This window comes from Macrobrachium nipponense, chromosome 33 (assembly GCF_015104395.2).
Source record: "Macrobrachium nipponense isolate FS-2020 chromosome 33, ASM1510439v2, whole genome shotgun sequence".
Taxonomy (NCBI): Eukaryota; Metazoa; Arthropoda; class Malacostraca; order Decapoda; family Palaemonidae; genus Macrobrachium; species Macrobrachium nipponense.
Window position 1 is genome coordinate 60,897,761 of NC_087219.1, and position 21,815 is coordinate 60,919,575.

At 43.7% G+C, this 21,815-nt stretch overlaps 1 protein-coding gene across 1 annotated transcript in view; it reads right to left on the reverse strand.

Moving 5' to 3' along the window:
• Positions 1 to 21,815, reverse strand: part of LOC135203229 (serine/threonine-protein kinase RIO1-like) — a 133,564-nt gene that overhangs the window by 58,256 nt on the left and 53,493 nt on the right. Inside the window, exon 7 of the mRNA XM_064232997.1 lies at positions 21,223 to 21,409. Within this exon, the coding sequence (XP_064089067.1) occupies positions 21,223 to 21,409 (187 nt within the window). The remainder of the gene's footprint in view (positions 1 to 21,222; positions 21,410 to 21,815) is intronic.

Consider the following 21,815-nt stretch of genomic DNA (forward strand, 5'->3'; position numbering starts at 1 on the left):
AGACGTAAAGTAAGATTCTGTTAGGTCTATCTGGAAACCCAACTGAAAGATTTTCTTCAGCCCATTTATGAGTAGTAATAGTGCTAGCTGCTAAGCCTTTTTTTTCAAACAAGGACCTGAAAAAGGATATAGCTAAGTTAACTGTCATGGTTGTGGTGTTTCGATTCTTTCAGGAAGGATGCTAATTTTTTTAACAGCTGAGTCATATTGTCTAATAGTTGACTCTCTTTTATCTGATTCTAGAAGAGGATGTTTTGTGGGATCAATGTTAGCATCTTTGTTAGCCGCAAACGTTCATGAAGTCCATAAAGTTAGGGTCTGGAGAATTCCTGAGGAAGCGAACACAGTCCTCATTTGTACTGATTGCGACAGCTTGGGATTGGGAATCCGTTGAGGTCGGAGACCCAATTCCAGAGCAGAGGATACCAGTTGCTATTTGGCCAGTCTGGAGCAATCAGAGCTACTAGTCCCTTGAAAGTCCTCAGCTTGCTCAAGACTTTCAAAAGAAGATTCACTGGAGGAAAAACATAAATTTTCCACCACTGATTCCAATCTAACGACAGGGCGTCCGTGGCATAAGCCAGAGGGTCCAGGTTGGGGGCCACATAGCAAGGGAGCTTGTGGTTCGTTTGTGAGGCGAAGAGATCCACTTGGAGACCTGGGACCTCTCCGGCATATCAACTGGAATGACCCGTCGTCTAGGGACCATTCTGATTCCAGAGGGAACTGACCGGGACAAAGCGTCTGCTATCACATTTCTTACCCACGCCAGTCGAGTGGCGGACAGATGCCATCTGTGTTTGTCTGCTAGAGCAACAAGATGGCTATCATGACATGATTTCACGTGTTTGGATTTGGACCCTCCTCTGTTGATGCAATGTACTACCACTGCACTGTCCAAAACTAGTCTTAGATGAGACTTCTTCGGGGGAAGGAGTCTCTTCAGGGAGTAAGAAAATACTGCCATTGCTTCCAGGACGTTTTATGTGAAGCTGGCGGAACTGAACTGACCAAGTCCCCTGAACTTGCTTGAATTGAGAATATCCCCCCATCCGGACAGGGAGGCATCCGTGTGAATGGTTAACACTGGAGGGGATATTGAAGGGGTACTAATTTGGCAAGGTTCTTCACTTTTGTCCATGGACGGAGCCGATTGCGAAGGATCTGTGGAATTACTGACAACTTGTTTCGAGATTTGGCGTTTGCTCTCGATCGCCAAACTCGATTTATATCTTTCAGCCTTGCTTTCAGGAGGATGTCTGTCACTGAGGCAAACTGAAGAGAACCTAGGATTCTTTCCTGGTTTCTCCTTGATGTTTGTTTGCATTTGAGAAATTGTTTCACAGACTTGGCTATTTCTTTTCTTTTGACACCACGGAATTGACAGATTGTGGGAAGACAAATCCCATTGGATTCCTAGCCACTGAAAACGAGACTCCGGAGTGAGTCTGGATTTCGTTTTGTTTATCTGGAACCCCAGATGTTCCAGAAATTTAACTACCTTCTTTGTGGCTTTGAGACATTCCTCGACCGTTGGTGCCCAGATCAACCAATCGTCGAGGTATGCTGCTACCATTATCCCTTGAGTTCTCAACTGCTGAACTACCACTTCTGCTACTTTCGTGAATACCCTGGGGGCTACATTCAGACCGAAGGGCATCACTTTGAATGAGAACGTCTGATTTCCTAGTTTGAAGCCTAGGAATGGACGGAAGTGTCTGGCTATAGGGATATGATAGTATGCGTCTGTAAGATCGATGGAGGTTGTGACGGCCCCACGGGGAAGTAAGGTCCGTACCTGCGAGAATGGTGAGCATTTTGAACTGTCGCAACGAATGAAAGAGTTTAGCTTTGACAAGTCTAATATTACCCTTCTTTTTGTTGAGCCTTTCTTTGGCACGCTGAATAAGCGACCTTGAAATTTTAGATGCTTGGACTCTCGCAATAGCTCCTTTCTGAAGGAGTTCCTCTGCATAATCTGTCAATTCCTTTGATGGTACTTGATAGAATGATTTGATTGGAGGAGGATCTTTGATCCAACTCCAACCCAATCCTTTGGACACGATGCTCTGTGCCCATTTGCTGAACCCCCACCTGTGATGGAAGAGGAACAGCCTCCCTCCTACCTGGGGAGCCTCACTGTTGTTGGGCGGGTTGACCTCCGCGCCCTCCTTTGAAGTGTTTACCTCTTGCAGCTCTTCCTGTGCCACGCTGGCGAAAGTGGCCCCTCGCCCTGCTACCCCTAGAGAACCTATTAAAGGCTGGGTAGGCCTGGCTTTCGTACATTGAATTGAAGGCCGGCGAGACTGCGTAGGAGGTGGAAGGTTGACTCTGAGGAGACAACAGGAGAATGGGTTGCGTCTGCTTTGAAGTAGACGGCTGTCCCTGTTGTGTAACTGGGACGGCCTGAACAAATTGCTGTTGCTGCTGTTGCTTCTGGTAAGGCTGGAACCTTCTTCCTGTCTTCTTTAGTTTCTTACCAGCAGCAGGGGCGGTCTCTTGTTTCCTCTTGGAGGAGATGCCCCATCTAGCTCTAAGGCTCTGGTTAAGCCTAGCAGCCTCGTGGTGCACCTCATTCACAGAGGCCTCTGGGAAGAGGTCCGCACCCCACATGCTGGAAGCTAGGAGTCTATTAGGCTCATGCCTGATAGTTGCCTCCTGCAAGACATGCTTTCGGCAGTTCCTTCTAGCTAGGAAGAAGTCAAAAGCATCAGCTTGGACTGTCTGAAGCTGTGATTTAGCCAGAATCTTGAATAAAGGTTCTGTGCCGTAAGACAGGGCAGCCATTTCCGTAATGATTAGGGAGTTAAGGGACCTCCCAAATCTTGTTCGAGCATCAAACTCTGCCTGAATAAGGGTATCAGGCAGTCTTGGAAGCTTCTCGCCAAACTGATCCACTGCGCAGTCTGGCTTAAGCTTACCTATTGAGAACGTGGCAGGCAAGTTCTCCCACAATTCTCCAAAGGCTGGGAAGAGCGGAGAAGTAGATTCCGCTTCCCTCAGCTGTGGCATGGGCTCGTCTTTGAGGACTGCCTGAAGAGTTGCCTCCACTATTTTGGTAGCGAACGGAAGAGAAGCCTCCTCCTCCGTAGCGAAAATAGTGAATGGACTCTTGAATGCTTGGAGTTTGGTGTTGGTACAACTCCCAATCCTCCAGGCAGTGAACCCATTCCCGCTGTGCGTGATCCCTACTATACAGCACAGTCTCTCGGGAGATCTTGTCCTCTCTAGTGAGAGCAGCAACGGTCAGCCTAGCATACCCAATGAAAGGCTGAGTCAGTCCGGGAGGATAGAACTCGAAGTCCTCAATTCTTCGAGTTCCACACTCCGGGATAGAGATCATGCCGTCCTTGAAGGGGGCATAAGCGGCCACTCTCCATGGGTTATCCATGGAGAAGGCTGGTAGGGATTCATAGGGAGGTAACTGTAAAACACCAGTACCTGCTACAGGGGAGCTTGGCTGAGGAGCCTGGTTAAGACCAGCAAAACGGTCCTCGTGCTCTCTAACTCTGTTAGAGAGATCTTGAATGATTGGCCAGACTGTTGATGGTGTTAGCAGCTGCGCAAACATCTGTTCAAACTTAGAGCCCAGAGAGCCAACCATCTCTCCCACTTGTTGCATCACAACTGCCGAAAAGGTGGTGCGGATCAAAGGAGCTCGGTCCCCGCCACCCCAACAGGAGTTACCGGAGTAGATCCGGTAGATGCCGGAGAAGGCGTTGGCTCGGCCGGAAGCGCGAGCCTTCTCCTTAGAAGCCTTGCTTCTAGACTCTTAGAGTAGGAAGAGCTCGGCTTTGCCTTCACCGCGTCAGCGTAGGAAGTCGTAGACTTCCTAGCTGAAGAAGACGACGACTTCTTAGAAGTCGTCTTATGCAGTCTTCTGTTCTCTCTGTCCCTTCACCTTCGGGGGTACAGAAAGAGGGGCAGGGAGAGCGGGCAGGGATCTCAGATCCCGTAAAGCCTTGGAATGAAGCAGAAGAAGGGACAGGGGAAGAAGATCCAGGAGCACCCAAGGAAAGACCTTGGGCGCCCGACACACTACCTCAACCAACAAATCCTCTGCCCCTACTGCCATATGCTCAATATTCAGGTCCAGGTTGGCCACATCTGGGCACCGGCTCTGCGTGGAGACGGACCCGAACGCCTGCTGCACCTCCTGCTGGATCGAAGCTATGAGAGGGGCTGCCGAGATGGGGTCCACGTAGCCGGTCGACTTGCCACCGGGGAAGATCTGAACGGCCAGCTTCTTGTCAAGAATATACGGCTGGCCCTTGGCGGCGTTCTTCCCGAAGCCGCCCACCCAAGCCTTCAGGGTTGCCAGGGCGACTTCCTTCACGGCGGCAGCCTGAAAGAGAAGGCGATATGAAGCTTCTAACGGCGGAGATTAGGGTTGAACGAAGCTTAAAACTAAGTGTTAGTAGTGATAAGACCAAGAAAGTCTAAGAGTAGACTTACCCCACCCAACAGCTGACTAACGAGGTCGTAGCAGATGGTGCAAGCCTCCGGGTGCCAAACGATCAGTCCATTGTGGGTGGCACACGGGGCGTGGCGTCCTACACTCCTCATGGGCGCAGGGGTCGTAGAGCGTTGCGTTGCAGAACCTGGGACCTGACAGTTGGTAGCCTGTAAGTGGAGGAGTACATGAGTATCAGGTGCACACTTACAGCCAAACAAATGCTCCGCTGCATGCCGGAGCATGTAAGTTAGATTAAACCAGAGCCCCGCCGTAATACGTGTGGTAACTAGGCGGTTGGAGTTGGTCTAAGGCTACGCCGGAGACAGGAAAAAGATTCCAACCAGGAGTGGTGAGGAGCCATGAAACCACGACGGAGAACGACGGAGATAGTACATAAATTAAATTAAATTAAATTAAAACTAAAATTCACCGTAATATTAGGGTATATCCGTATATATAACGATAAGTATAAAATTTTCCGTCTACTAGAAGAGTGCCCGGGTAAGGAGCGAGCTCTCCTCCGGTAGCGGAAAACAGGATATAGTAGGCAAGCAACAGACCACTAGTAATGTCCACCCCGCCCACTGGCGGAGCCAGACGGACCTATAACCAAAGGGGCCCCCGGCTTCAGCGGAGGCTCCGTTCGTTACGGTAGGGGAAGGGTGGGACTGAGGCAATAGGTGGGGGGTCCCGGCGTAACACGGCGGGAGAGAGAGAGAGGGGGGGTGGCCTACCCCCCCCCCCCCCCCCCCCCCCCCCCCGTCACTACAGCTACCCGCTCGGTAACCCGGTACCCGAGACAAGTGGTCGCCCTATACCCTAGCTGGGATGGAGCTCCAGGCCTCCTCAGAGGGAGAGGGAGGTAGGCTACTGTGGTTGTCATGGCAACCAAGGAATTTGAATTTGAATTTATAAATTTTGTGGCCATTTGCCACGCGCCGGAGCCAAAGGCCATTCAGCGCATATATATCAACAAGATATATTTACTAAAAAAAAAGGGTAAAAAAGGTATACATAATTAATCCAAATTATTAAAATAAACTTCATATTAAAATACTCAAATATCATATCATAAAACAAATGGATTTCCTTAAGAAATTTAAAAATCTCTTTCTACGGGAGCACCCTCTCCTAAAATATCTGACAAAGGTTTGTTGGTGAAACCAAACCGACGTCTATGATTATTATAGAGGACAGTCAACAAATATATGCCTCACTGTAATGCCAACATTACAATTGGAGCATTGAGGAACCTGCCTCTCTGCTCCACTAGTTAAAAGATACCGGTGAGTTAAAAAAGTATGCCCTATACGCAGGCGTGTTAAAAACTATACTAGATCTTCTATCCATCCCAAACAGAAGGTGACCAGGGATGAAACAGAAGGTCTGATCGATTTCAGCTTTAAATTACTATTCAAGTTGGACCAGTGATTCTGCCACTTAGTCCTACACATGATTTAATAAAAAGTTTAAAATCTTCACAGGGAACCCTCACAGAGTGGGAAGCCCGGGAGGAAGCTGCCTGCTTAGCGGCTGTATCAGCCAGCTCATTACCACGAATTCCCACATGCGAGGGAACCCAACAAAACTTCACACTGATGCGTTTTCGAGAATGCAGGAGGACCAGCCAATCCTGCACCTCTTGGACAAGTTGATTAGATGGCGTCAACTTCTGGAGTGCAGCTAGGGAACTCTGGGAACACAATAAATAATAAGAGTCCCCAGTGCTACCTGTACTAAAAATAAATTTCAAAACGCTAAAAATAGCATAAATCTCTGCATTAAAAATTGAGAATTTAATAGGGAGGCTTTTTGTAATTGTTCTCTACCGACGATGACAGACATCCAACTCCATTTGCTGATGATCCATCTGTATATACAGCAATCGAGTTACTATGCTCAGAAACATGGGCCAAAAAGCTACTTTTAAGTTGAACACTTGAGCTGATCTTTTTGTTGTCTCTAACTTGGCAAATATCTAAAGGAGGCCTACACCAAGGAGGGAATTTAGAAAATGTAGTTTCCATAACCAGTGGAGGAATAAGGCCTACCTCTCTCGCATTTATGTTTAATCTAACTTCAAAAGGCTTAGGCCAATGTAGGTTTAGTTGGTGCTCTGTCAACAGGATGTTTTTATATACTTAAATTTGGATTAGATTGAGAGGCTAGTGCTCTTGACAAATATCGGAGACCCTTGTTCCTCCCTCCGAATGAAAAGAGGAAGAAAACCAGAGTCTACATAAAGGCTCTCAACAGGAGACGTTTTAAAGCACCTGTACAAATACGCAAGCCATATTGTGTACTACATCCAGCTTACCTAACAAGGTCTTACATGCAGAGCCATAAACCTGAGATCCATAATCAATCTTACTCAAGCATAGTGCCTGATAAATTCTTAATAAAGTAGTACGGTCTGCTCCAAAATTCAGGTTACTAACAACTTTAAGAATATTGCACCGCTGTTTAACATTTACTACAGTCTCATTTATATGTTCAGCAAAAGTCAATTTTTTGTCAAAAATAATTCCTAAATATTTGACTTTATCTTCATAAGCAAGATAGAAACCTTCTAAAAATAAGGTTGGAATCTCTTCCCTTCTTCGTGTTCTGCAAAAACGTATAGCTTAGTTTTTTCTGCAGAAAATTTGAAACCTTTACTATTAGCCCAGGAAGTAGCAGCATTAATTGCAAACTGAATTTTAGTACAAGCTTCAACTGCAGTAGCTCTACTACAGGCGATAACACAATATTCATCGCGAATGCTTGACCAGTTACTCCAACAGGGAGATGTTCAAGTAAACCATTAATGGCAATATTAAAAAAGGTTGGGACTAAGCACACTCCCTTGTGGAATGCCTTCTTCCTGAAGATACTCTGATGAGAAGGTAGAGCCAATTCTAACTTTAAGGTACCGGTCAGACAGGAAGTCTTTGGCAAAATTAAACATATTGCCACCAATACGCCATTCAACCAGCTGCATTAAAATACCAACCCTCCAAGTAGTATCAAATGCTTTTTCCAGATCAAAGAACACGGCAATTGTTTGATTTTGGACTGCAAAAGCATTCTGAATTCTCACGTGTGAGACATAAATAAGGGATCCAATGTACTTCTATTCTTGCGAAAGCCAAATTGCCTCTTCGACAACAGGTTCTTTGTTTCTAATAACCATATCAGACGAAAATTCACCATTCGTTCATAAATCTTGAAGACACAGCTGGTAAGAGCAATAGGCCTATAACTTTTGGGATGACTAGGGTCCTTTTAAAAAAGGAACTATAACAGAGTTTTTCCACAACTTATATGAAGTCCCTGAGCACCAGAATTCGTTTAAAACATCGACAAAGAATTTTTTTGACTCCAGAGGTAAGTGAGAAATCATTGCATAAATAATATCATCTTCTCCAGGTGATGTTGGAGAGGACAAAGATAAGGCATATTCGAATTCAACAATACTAAATGGAAGGTTATATGCCTCAGAATTTGAACAAACAGGCGGATTAACTATAGTCATGTTTCTAATATTGCGAAATTCAGGGGAGTAGTGACTGGGGCTTTGAAATGCTTGAAAAGTGCCGAGCAAAGGCCTCTGCCACCTCTCTTGCATCCGATATAACTACCAAGTTGATTTTCAAAATAGGTAAAGGAGCAGGGGAAAATTTCCCTAGTAATTTACGGATTCTATCCCAAACCAGAGAAAGTGGCGAGTTATACTTTAAATTCTGATATGTACTTGATGAAGGATTCCCTCCTTGCTTTCTTTTAAAGACTTGCTTTTGTTTGGCGAGGTTTCTCTTGTATATTATTCTATTAACTAAGACAGGACGCCTTCGATATCGCTTGTAACTGGCTCTTGCAATTTTCCTACTCAAGGCACATTTACTATTCCACCAAGGTACCAGTGGACGACGGGGTTTCCCTGATGTTTTAGGAATTGACATCATCGCCCCTCCAATCATTATACTAGCGAGATATTCGTAGGCAGCTGAGGGGCAAGGAAATTCATTGGCCTTACGATTGACTTTGGTAGATTTTTCATACAGCTGCCAATCTGCCTCCTTTATCTTCCACTTGGGTAAAGATGGGGAGGGTGTATTTTGTACATACTTAAGATGGAGGGTAGTGGTCGCTCCATAGAGATTTTCATCCACCTGACCACTTATAGTCTAATCGTAATGATGACGAACATATTGTAAGATCAATTGCTGAACTAGAGTTATGGGCTACATCAAACCTTTGTAGGAGAACCGTCGTTCATTAAAAACTACATCATTGCAATCTATTAATCTTTCAATTATAAAGACCACGGTGATCACACCTACCTTCCCCCCACAAAGTATGTTTTGCATTAAAATCCCCCATCAGAATGAAAGGTTGAGGTAGTTGGTCTAAAAGTGATTGCAAATCTTCAACCTCTAATTGTCTTGATTGCCAGCTCTGTCCACCAATCGAGTTTCTAGCCAGGTTCTAGATAAAGAGAGCACAGAGTGACCCATTTATTGATGAAAATCCTGTGTTGCACAAGCTTGCAGTATGGAGTCTAATTTGATAACTTTTTGTGGTAATGACTTGGCCGCAATAATACATGTACCACCATGAGAACGTTCACCTACAGGTGGTGGAGATCTGTGAAAAATAAAGTTTTGTCCACAATTAGGAGAAACATTACCAAGTTTAGTCTCTTGCAAACAAAGGGCAGCTAAATTATGCTCCTTGAAAAGGACCCGGACCTGTTCTCTGTTTTGAATGGAAACCTCTTATGTTCCACTGACATAGAGCCATTATTTACTATTAGATATTCTTTTTTTTTTACTTTTTGGACTTGGATTGGGCTGGTCTGGAAAGACTTGGTCTTGGTCTTTGTTTCATAGAAGAACTTGGCAGATCCTCAAGAGACCTGCTATTTCCTCTCTTGGGAACCCTACTATGGTGGGGATGGGGATTAGGTGGAGATGATGAAGGAGTGCGGGGTCTCTTATTTCTAAGAGGCACCGTCTCTGCAGCGTGCACCTGAGCCATATGAGGTGCACTGATCAAGGTGTCATTCTGGGACATACCCAGATCAGGCAGCGAGGCTGCCTGTGAGGCTTCTACATTAGAAGCCCGAGAGACCTCCCAGAAGCCCAGAGGAGGCCCATCGGGAGGGGACAAAGGGGCCTTCATGGATGAAGGCGGAGATGCTGAATGTACTTCGAGCTCAGAAGGGGATAGCTGAAGCTTTGACTTTGAAGTTGGTATTCTAGATAGATCTTTTATATTAGATTTTCCACTTTTTACTACTTCACTATATTGAGGTCTTGGAAACAAAAGTCTTTTTGCCTGGCTAATACTTAGATGTTCAGCATGAGCTTTCTCTATGGTCTAACACTTTCTTTTTTTAAATGACTCACATTCCTTATGCCTTGCATTATGATTTCCCTTACAATTTATACATAATACTGGGGAGGTACATTCGCCTTCATGCTTTTTTAAGGAGCAGGCAGCACATAGCTGGTTCCTAGTACATACCTTTGCCGAGTGACCATATCCAAAACACATGAAACATTGGAGTGGTCTATGCTTAAAAGGTCTAACACGAAATCTCTCCATTGTCAATCATATATATAATCAGGAACTTGATCATTATTAAAAGTGAAAATAATCATTCTTGATCTTGGAACCTTGAAAATCTTCCACACTTTATCATCGCACATTTCCAGCAATTCCTCGTCAGGCAGTTCTATATGGTCTTGACTGAATACTACTCCCTTGGCATAACTAAAACTATAGTGTGGTTTGACCTCTTTTATCATATCAGTATTTTTCAACTTAGAGATCATGTGACCTTGCCTATAAGACTTAGCATGAAACAAAAAACTATTCTTTCCAAAACCATCGTAATATCAGAGTTGGTCATTGTTCCTGCCAATGTTCTCAAATGTTTCCTGAAGTGGAAAAAGATTGCAAAAATTCTGATTTTGTAGAAACAATTAGCCACCTGGCAGGTAAAGATGTCCTCACCTTACATTTCCCATCTGTAGTTTTCCTGACTGACTCTTGCTGGATAAAAGGAATCAACTTCAATATTCTGGGGCATTTTATAAATTAACATACATTTTAAGTTTTCCTTAGTTGAGCACTTGAAAGCATTCATGGCATTATTATGAGTTGTAAACTCAATCCAAACCCTCCAAAATGCAAAATCTTTAGTTTCACAATACTTTATGACTTAATTTCACCAAACCTTCCAAAAATTTCCATAAACGTAAAACAATTGAAGTCTGAGGAGAGATTATCAACATAAAGGATTCTCTCACCACTGCTAGAACTTTCATTGCCACATTCAAGGTCTTGTCATGGGTCGTCTTTTGTACAACTGAATTTTCTATTGGATTGTCCTTGTCCGTGCCAGAGGTCGAAGAGGAGGGTAGTGTCAAGAGGTCGCATTGTCCGGGGGAGTTTATCATAGGGTCGTTATTCATAGATCCTTCAGCAGAAATTTGAAAAACCTACTGCAAATCAGGCAGAAAACCAGGCCCCCCACACCAACCCCTCTCTCACCAAAGACACTCAGCAGAGACTGACTCCCATATGTCCACTCCCTACCCTACCCCGAAGGGATAGCTCTACCATAACATGAGTGGCTCAAGTGTAAGCAAAACCCGCTTGATAGGACTGAGGGCATAACTAGTATGCAATCATCCCCATTCATGTTACAATAGAGGGCACACCGGAAAGAATGCCGAGAGTCCTACCGTAGAGACTATACCTCCCCGGATTCCGCAGGCTAGTCCCCCATAGGTAGTTCCGCCCTGATGGATTTTGCTATGAAATCATATCAACATCCACCGGGTCCAAACATACTCGAGAGGCGGACCAAACCTCTACAGTCTCTGCCATTTGGATCAAGAAAGAGCCAATGCGAAAAAAGCCCAGCCCCTGCCCAACCTGTAAGAAGGTTTTAGTGAAGAGGGGGGGGACAGCTAGGTTGAGCAACTGAGTTAAAGATAGTAGAAGAGTGGAAATAAATTTAAGTAAGAGGAAAATTGAGACTTTTGGATTCGAACTGGGAGATATTTCTCCAAGTTCGAAAGCCCTCTTGCCCGCTATGCATTTTCAGCAGTCAGCTGAAAATGCATAACTTCGTCAAGGCAGTCTCAAATCAAGAGGGATGGCAACCAAGGAGATCCACCAGACCCCTCCCTATACCTGGTAGGGAGGGAAGGGGAAGGGTAAGGTGCTAAGGGACACGTGATCGCAGGTGGCCTAAGCCGCGATAGCAACACAACCATAGAGGGGCCACGTGAACCAGACTGTACCAACACATGGCACAAGCACCTACAAGCACCTAGGCTAGCCTAACACCCTAAATAACACTGATAATACATCGTAAAGGAGGAAAAGACACTTTTAGTAAAAGAGAAGAAGCCCAGGAGGAGGCAAGCTGTTCCGAAGAACAGTTGACTGCTCGGAGCCAGCGGTAGCCGATGAAGAGCAAGAGCTGGGATGCTGGGCCAGAAACACGGTATAGCCCTAAATACCAAACTAAGAGAAAATGGTAAAGGGCTGTGTCCTAGCTATAAAAACGATGTAATAAACGATGAACGTAAATATAATAAGCCCATAAGTATAAGATGTCCCAGTATGGGAGGACCGGGAAATCTTAACACGAGGCGGCACACACAGCCGCCACGAGTCAACCGGGAGACCGTATATTGACCTATAAGAAGGAAAATACTGGTCCCTGGAAGACTAAAAAACTGGAAAATACTACTTATGAGGCACTTAACTTAGCCGATGCAATAGCCGCACGTTCCATCGTAAATGACGAGATAAATCCAAGAAAACAACACGAGAGGAAAAAGGCACTCTAGCGCTGTGAGCTAATGATTAAGGATGACCGCTAGGGGCGCTGCTGTCCGTGGCGTCGGTAGTAGTAGTAGTAGCGGTCGCATCACCCTTTAGTATCAGCTCTCTCTGGTGGGGATTTTATGTTGGAAGGTCTAAATGGTGAATGACTCGTGGTAGTGATCCCACTCGCCTATACTCACATACCGACACTTCTTTTATAGAGTGAGCGAGTCAGTTTTACTGACATTTTCTTAATTTTGTTTTTCTCTGGTAATTTTAGATTAATTTTACCTAGAAATAATGATCTTAAGGATATTTCATAGGCCGACACGAGCTGAGCCCAGAAGATGTCTTATCACAAAATCTTTTAGAATCTGCCATTATACAACTTACTTCCCATTGTAATTTTAATATTAGTCGTGGCCTGTTTCATTTAGACAATTGTATGTATTTGTAACATGTTTAAGAATGACCTCAAAGATACAATCACAGACTTCAAATATAAATTAGTTGCCTTGTAGATACATATTTTCTTTATGTATGTTTAATATGTTTTGTAAATAAGTTTTTGTTTACCAACGGTTTGAATGTGGTCAGTTACCGCCCTGTATAACCCTTTATTTGTCTTGTCCCTGTGTCTGAGCAGTTGACTTAATCTTTTTGTTCTTAAATTGTACCCATGTTTATGTTCGTTTGGGAAGGTTACTATTTCTCCAGGCGTGTTGGATTCTAGGTACTTGTCTCCTTATAATCACTATCTGTCACTTTACGACCCTTCCTTGTCCTCTCAGTTTCTTATGTATGACAGTCAGTCTGCTAAGTAAAGAACGTTGAGTCAAAAGATCTCGTAGCTACTCCAATGTTTCACTTTCCTTTGTGGCTTATACCTTTATATATATATATAATATATAATATATGGATATATATAATATATATATATATATATATATATATATATATATATATATATATAATATATATATATATATATATATATGTGTGTGTGTGTGTGTGTCTATGAATGCATATGTGCGTGTGCAAGTGTTTGTGTGCATGTGCATGTGTTTGCGCATGTTTTTGTGCATGTGTATGTGTTTGTGTGTGCATTTGAGTATATAATTTACTATTTTTTTTTTATTTTGCTACTGCTCCAGTAAAGAAATTAACTCAGTTTCCTTCCATGTAATAAAAGGGATTAGCAACACAGGAACAAGAGAAGAGTTGGGCCGGGTCTCTCTCTCTCTCTCTCTCTCTCTCTCTCTCTCTCTCTCTCTCTCTCTCTCTCTCTCTCTCTCTCTCTAATAATAAATCTTATTTTTTTTCATAACTAGTGGAATAGTATGTTGAAACGTAAAATTGATCAACATTTTCATTAGTTTTCTGATGGATATGCAAATAATTTTTTATCGTAATATTCAACTGTGATGTAAATGTCTTTCCTGGAGACTATCATTAGAAATCAGGAAGTGCTCATACCTCTGGCAACAGAAAATCCTGATATATAGCACTTATCCTATGTTTATTTATTTGGGATGTTACATTAATTACATATATATATTACGGATGGCTACTATCAAAATATTATCATAAAACGAAAACAGTTTAATTTGTAGGAAAATGTTATTGTTATAATACAATTAAGTTTGTTCATACTTACCTGGCAGATATATATATAGCTGTTATTCTCCGAAGTCCGACAGAATTTCAAAATTCGCGGCACACGCAGTGGGCGGCCAGGTGGTGGTACCCATTCCCGCCGCTGGGAGGCGGATATCAGGAACTATTCCCATTTTCTATTCATATTTTATCAGTGCCACTGTCTCCTGAGGGGAGGTGGGTGGGCACTTTAATTATATATATCTGCCAGGTAAGTATGAACAAACTTAATTGTATTATAACAATAACATTTTGTTCATGAAACTTACCTGACAGATATATATATAGCTGAATCCCACCTTCGGATGGTGGGAAGAGACAGAATAGGATTTTTGGGAAACTAAATTAAGTTGATGATATACATCTTGGTTCCTCACCTGTTAGCATAGCCGACTTCGTGATTAACTGTCACTAAGTCTGCTTCTGCGTTACTAGAGGGTTGCCAGCGATGGTAGAGACCTGTAATGCTGGTGCGCTCTAGATGATCTGTCAACAGGGGCGTGACCACAATGTGGACTAGACCATATGACCATACTTCTGAGGGCAACGAAGCTAAAACCACCACCTGACCTAACCTATTAAAGTTAGTTCCATAACTTCTAGGCTAAAGAAAAGGAACGCGCCTCAAGCGACCAACCCTTCAAAGTTAAAAGCACACCTATCCCTTTTCCCTATAGGATAGGATTCGTGTTGCTTGCTGCCCCAATAATATATCTACGGATATGTATGGTCCTAGCGACTTACAGATCTCAAATGTCGTCTTCACATCCCGTCGGGAGTGTGAAGCGAACACAGAGTTGCTTCGCTAAAGCGTGGCACTCAGGATGTTACTGAGTGTCATGCTCTGTTGAAATGCTTCCGAGGCCGCGCCCTCACCTCTTGAGCATTCATATTAAGAAAAAAATCTCAAATCTTTATGCAAACATAATGAATGAGACTTCTTAAAAGAACTCCTTGACTATAATGCCAGGGTGTTCTTGGACATGAACCAGTCGGTCTTTTACGGAACACCGCAGATTGTCCGTTGACCTCGACTTACTATAGTTTTATTAAGATAAAACTTGAGAGACCCGACAGGGCACAGGACTCTCTAATGCCTTTGCCCAATAATTTGTGCCATACCCTTGGTCTCCAAACCTTCGGGTCAAGGGTTAGACAGGTTTTCGTTCTTATCAAGAACGGAAGGCTTAGAGGACAGACCGCATTATGTCCTTTAAAGCTAAAACCTCTGATGATAGCTAAAAGCTCACTAACCCTCTTTGCCGTGGCTAGAGCGGTTAGAATGTTCGCCTTTCTGGTCAACGTGTATTAAGTTCGCAGAAAGGATAGGTTCGAAATGCTTTTGGCATCAGAAACTCAGACTACGTCTAAGTTCCATGCCGGAACCTGCGATCCAGAGAATTTCAAGATCTCCCCAGACCTCAAAGATCGTGAAGCTTTGTTGTTTGACAGAACCGAATCTCTGAGCCTAGAGGCCGTCAACAACATATTTGCATATTCTACAATAGTTAGGACTTCTATCTTATCTCGTACTTCATACGGAAAGATAGAACCATAAAGAAATTCACAGAGGTCGAGTTGGAGGAACAGTCATTTCCCTTCACTATCCAGAAACGGCCCGCTCCGATTGAACACTGAAAATAGGTAGCACTGCTTTGCCTTCGGCCAAGAGACTGCCATTAATCTAGAAGATCTTATCGCTTCTCGATAGTCTGAACGCCTTCAGACTCAGAGAGGAGAGATATTAGATACTTCACTAAGTGACGAAGTTAGATTACACCGATTCTCTCGGGAAGGGTCTTTGGACAATTCTCTGAATTACCTGACCTCTGTGAATCCAACCTCTTAGAGGCCAACATGTGGCGACTAAAGTAATAACCTCTAGGATCATGAATAAGGGAACAACTTAAGAGGAAGCTCCTTCGTCTTCAAAATTACGAAAAACTTAACGAAAGGACGCCCTCAGTCTCTCCTCACTTTCGAAATACTTCTAAGTGGAGGATTACTCAGACGTCAGTAGTTGTTGCCTTCGATCGAGAAGACCCGCACGGACGTGCACTAGTTTAACGAACCTCTTGAGGACCGTTACGTTCCGTGCCCAAGCCCATAACCATTCTCTGTTCTTGAGCTATGAAAGAGCTGAGAAATTATCCGAGATGATTTGGGCCACTCGAAACTCAAACACCCCTTCGAGGAACTGGAGAGCCGACCAATTTGGCTTCCAATTCTTTCAGACAATGTGCCAGAACATCTGTTCCTCTGTTCGGGATGTCTGGCACCCTCTCGCTATCACCCGAGGTGATCCTCAAGCCGTTGAGAGAAAATTAGAATTATTACAAGATCTTTGATGTTATTCCAATTTCTTCGTGAGGAAAAAATTGTAGAGGTCTGAATTGCTGTTTATTCAGGGAAAACAAAGCTTCTCCAGCGAGGGAAATGGTCCCCAGCAAACTCATCCATTCCCTCACTCAGCCTGCTTCCTTCCCTAAATAAGGCTGCACTTTGCATAAGCAGCAGAGCATTATTATAGTGCTATGCCGCGGTAGATTCGTACAGAGATCTGTTACCGTGCGGTAAACCCGCACCGAACAAGTATAAGAGATATCTTGTTGAAATTTTCTAAGTAAACGGAAGGCATGTTCCATTCATGATTACTAGAAATTACCTCAACCCGAGGCTAAAATCCATGATTGTATTGCAGAGAGACGCAACCAAACGCGCATGACACCGAGCTAAGCGGTACTGCGTAGATCACATCACAGTAACAGCAGCCTTGTTCATCGTCTCGCACTATCTGCCTGAGTTGCCAGCTACTCCTTTTACGAAGGGATAGGTATGAAATTATCGAGCAAAAGGAAACTCTCAAGCAGGCATATTTAAACGAAACAAAATTCGCTAAATACAGAATCTGAGTTGGTGTTGTCGTAACAATACCTGAATAGTTATTCTTACTCCGAAAACTCTTGGAAGGTTGAAGGGAGTGTCAAATAAATACATTAGAACAACAGTTCTTTCGGCTTCTATCCGCAGAGGTAAATACTATATGCGTATATGGACTTGACCCATGCGTTTTTTTTTTTTTAGCAAAATGACGCCAAAGATAAACTACGTAAGTAGTTCGGATAATTTGAACATCGAATTATATACTACATATTTCCTCGACGAGGAAGAGAGAAAGAAAGGAAAACGACTGTCCACGTTCTAATGAATGAGACTTTTTAAAAGAACTCCTTGACTCTTTGCCAGAAAAGGGAGTAATATTCGAATAGAGATCATCAAGAGAGAACCGAGGATCGAAAAGGACCGTTCAAAGTTCTTATGATATTGGACATAAGACTTCCTGGATCTAGTCTACAAGTCTTTTTCTTACTCCCACGGATGAGCCTCTGAAATGAATGATGAGCTCTTCGAAATTTGTTAATGAGGTTTATCCGCTTAAACGATAAAAACGTTAAAATCTATGTCAATGAGAACTACCCCCATTTATGAGGGGTCCCCCACTTAAATGACAAAACGTTTAGTATCTTGACAATGGGAAAACGTCCTTACTAGACAAAATATTAGCACTTTGCTAATAGGGGAAAAACCCTTTAACATGACGGAAAGTCACCCAGGAATCCGAGTATATAATCTTCCCGATTCTCAGAGAAATCGATGAAGAGGAAAGAGGGATCGAAGAAAAAATTCGGGTATGTCTCTCCGCTAACTCGAATCCTTTTTAAAATTTCTGTAAAGGAATGTCCTGTGGAGAGTCCTGAAAAAACCTCCTCTTGACGAGCGTTTATAAAGCGTCAAGCGTCCTAAGAAACGTCCTGAACAGCAAATAAAACGCCTTCTACAAGTCTTTTCTCTCGCAAAGCGTCCTGCCGAGCTTCCACCGAAGCGTCCTGGCGAATGTGCACAAAAGCGTCCTCAAAAGCGTCCTGGAAAGCGTCCTGCTGAGCGTCCTCAAAAGCGTCCTGCCGAGTGTCCTCAAAAGCGTCCTGCTTAGCGTCCTGCTGAGCGTCCTCAAAAAACGTCCTGCTTAGCTACGAGCGTGTCTGAGCAGAGAACACCAAGTTCCTGAACGACGTTTCAGAGAGGAACTCGTTGAGCGCCTTGATGCATGCAATGGGCCCGCCAAGAGGCGTCCTGGCGAGCGACCTTGCCAACATCTCAATGTTATGACGAACCGCGTTTTGCGTATGACGTTGAATATTTTTAAGGGACGTCCTCATGCGAGTCTCCATGGAACCGCACGCTGCTCCTGAAGAGTGTGAACACTAAAGGAAGACGTATGGCTTTCGTCTTCCGCAAGGTGCTTGCCGAAGCGTCCTGGAGAATGTCTCTACTTATAGGACGTCGAGCACCTCCAAAAGCTTCCTCACGTCTAAATTGCCCTTCTTATGCCGACCAGAGACATAAGTTGGTTTGACTGTGCAAAGCAGCTTGCCGCCGTCAAACTTATCAGCTTGCTTTTCGAAGTAAAGCGAACGTTACATAACGTATACGGAGCGCCATGAGGAGAGGAGACGAATACTGAGTTGCTCCTCCAAAAGGTGGAATCAAGAATGTCCTTGATTACCAAATTCTTTTGGAATGCTAGCGAGGTTGAAACAGCTCTAACTTCATGAGCGTTCACTCGCAGGAGGCTCAAATCACTCTTCTGGCAAATGAATGAACCTCCTTAATAATGTACAAGTGATATATACATGAGCGTTCATATACATGAGCGTTCACTCGCAGGAGGTCAAATCACTCTTCTGGCAAGATGAATGAGCCTCTTTAATAATGTATAAATGATGTATACATGAGCGTTCACTCTCAGGGGCTGGGCAACTCACTCTTCTGGCAAGATGAATGAGCCTCCTTAATAATGTATAAATGATGTATACATGAGCGGTTCACTCGCAGGAGGCTCAAATCACTCTTCTGGAAAGATGAATGAGCCTCCTTAATAATGTATAAATGATATATACATGAGCGTTCACTTCGCAGGAGGCTCAAATCACTCTTCTGGCAAGATGAATGAGCCTCCTTAAATGTCCCTTAGAAAAGAAAAAGAGCAGTGCATTCTTCTAAAAGGGTAAATGTGGTCTCTTTACTCCTCATCCTCTCGTGACGAGAGAGAGGACGTGACGCGTCCGCTTCTCTAAAGCTTCTTTAGGGTGGTGCGAGTCCTTCCGAGAGCCCCAAACCCCTGTGTGGGGAGGATGCCTCGGAGGCCGAGAAACAACCCTTGAAGCTTCGTGCACGTGCTCGATCTTCGGCAGCCTGGGGGAAGCGACACAGGACCTGCCGAAAGGAAGCCAGATCAGCATGAAAAACCCGTAACCCTCCTTCGGCTTTGACATGCCCTCTCCCTCCCTGGTTTCTGGGAGTCCGACAGAGGTCTAGGCCTAGAGGCGTTATGGGGGCCGATCTGACGTTCCCTCCTAACGAGAGAGAGGACGTGAAGCGGTCCTCCTTCTTCTTAAAGCTTCTTAGAGGGTCTGCGAGTCCTTCCGAGAGCTCCAACCCTTGCGCGGGGCGAGGACGCCTCGGAGGACGAGAAGCAATCCTTCAAGATTCGTGCGCGTGCACGATCTTTAGCAGCCTGGGAAGCGTCAACAGGTTCTGCCGAAGGGACGCCAGATCGGTGGGGAGCCCCCGTAACCCTCTTGCGGCTTTCGACATGCCCTCTCCCTGAGTCCTGGGAGTCCGACAGAGGTCCAGGCCTAGAGGCATTATGGGCCGATCTGACGCCCCCTCCACACAACACAAGGGGCACTACACTTCACAACACTGATTGGAGAGCGAGCACTTTAGTCTAAGATTACTTGATGTAATCCTCTAGCAGACACTTCTTCTAGGGCCCGTAAGCCCTACCACAGGGTTAGGCAAAATAAAATCTACAGGAGGTTAGAAGGTTCATTATTTTCTAACTTCTGTTTACTGTGGAAGAAAACTCCTGATTCTAACACGCTCTAAAATGCGTACATGAATCCTACTTCTTCCGTAATCAGTCACACATTACACTAATTACATTGAACTTATGCAAAGAAAACAAGTAAACGCCATATACACTAAGCGAGTGTCTACCGAAAGTTCCGGTAGCTTCACCATCCCCCATGCAGACAAAATCTGAAACTAGGCTAACTAGCCTCAGACATCAAATGCATGAAAAAATTTACGATAGCGTATGCCTAGCCACAAATCCAAGTCAATAATCGTAAGAATAATTAGGATACTTAAGCGGCTAATGAAGTCTCAAAATCCTAGGCGGAGGTCTGTAAACAGTTGTTTACCGAACCGCCGGCGACAGAAAAAATATGAATAGAAAATGGGAATAGTTTCCTGATATCCGCCTCCAGCGGCGGGAATGGGTACCACCACCTGGCCGCCCACTGCGTGTGCCGCGAATTTTGAAATTCTGTCGGACTTCGGAGAATACAGCTATATATATATCTGTCAGGTAAGTTTCATGAACAAAACAACAAATAAATGTGCTATTACAATGATTGTTTATGTTTTCGCACATCTGGTAGCATACTGAAGATGACTCCCGTCTGAAAACCCTCCGGATTCTGGGACATGTGAGACCTCATCTCGGCAGTAGTCAAAGGGTTATATATTTAGTTATATATAGATAAGGATGGTTCTTTAGCGCAGAATTTATGGAAAAATTGAAAAAGGCTCATCAGGCACTGGGGATACTTGAAAATATTTGGAATAATAGCAATTTTTCCGTGCAAACAAAATTTAAATTTATAAGGTAACGGTTAGGAGTATCTAGTATTTTGATTTTGGGCATGAGTCATGATACAGTACAGTGACTTCAGATAATAAATTCTTAGCTTTTGAAAATAAGGAGATCAGAAGAATATTATGAATTAATTGGAGGGAAAGGATATCAAATAAAAGAATTAGAAAAGTAACAGGGAAGCAGCTGATTGATGAGTATATTAGGTTCTCACGCTGGAAGTGGCTACGACATGTATAGAAGACAGGGAATAATATGAGATACAACAGGGTGGGTTGTGCCCTTGGTAGAAGAAGTAAAGGTAAGCCAAAGGTGGTGGGGTTGGGGACAATGAGGCAGAAAGGATGAGATGAGTTTTGGGGAGATCTTAAGGAGTTTGCCCAGGACAGAATGTTGTGACACAAGTTCATAGGCCCTACACAGCCCCATGGATGCCCCAAGAATCAATTGTAAATCACTGATATTCACAAAAATTCTCTCCAATTTTCCTACATTCTGATGCAGTGCCAGTTGGTTACATCTCATCATTATCTAAAGTAAATGTGGTGGGGAAACTGACCTTAAGTCTTGGAGCTGCCATTCCATTACTTCCTAAGAACTCCATTATAAGCACTGGAGCTCTCAAAATTATTGGGAGCGGGACAGGAAGCCCTGCACCATGTAGACGATGGAGATTACCATTCTCCTTCTCAGCCCATGCACGTACCATCTTCCTCGGATTACTCTTACCATAACTATGTCGAAACCTGCAAATGCACTGAGAACTATAAATATTGCAAAGAAAAGGTCTATCTACTGGAAAATAGAATGTAAAAAATCATAAAACTTAACTTGCCTCTCCACATTTAATACAGCTACTAAATAACATTTGCTAAAGAATTATAAATCTACTTGACACTTTCACTGCGGTGCACGAAAACAGTCATTCAAGAGTATGTATGTACAGTAACACCTCAAATATTACGCGATTTGAGTTGCACAAATTCACAATAGCATGAACTGTTCTTGGAGCATGAACTGTTCTTGGAACCTAATTATCATTTGCAAGTTTTTCACATATACACCAACACAAAAGGAACGCTTTCAAATCCTTAAGAAATCCTTCAAAAGTATTTGTTTAATTTTTTATGTAATTTTATGTTTTCACGCTTG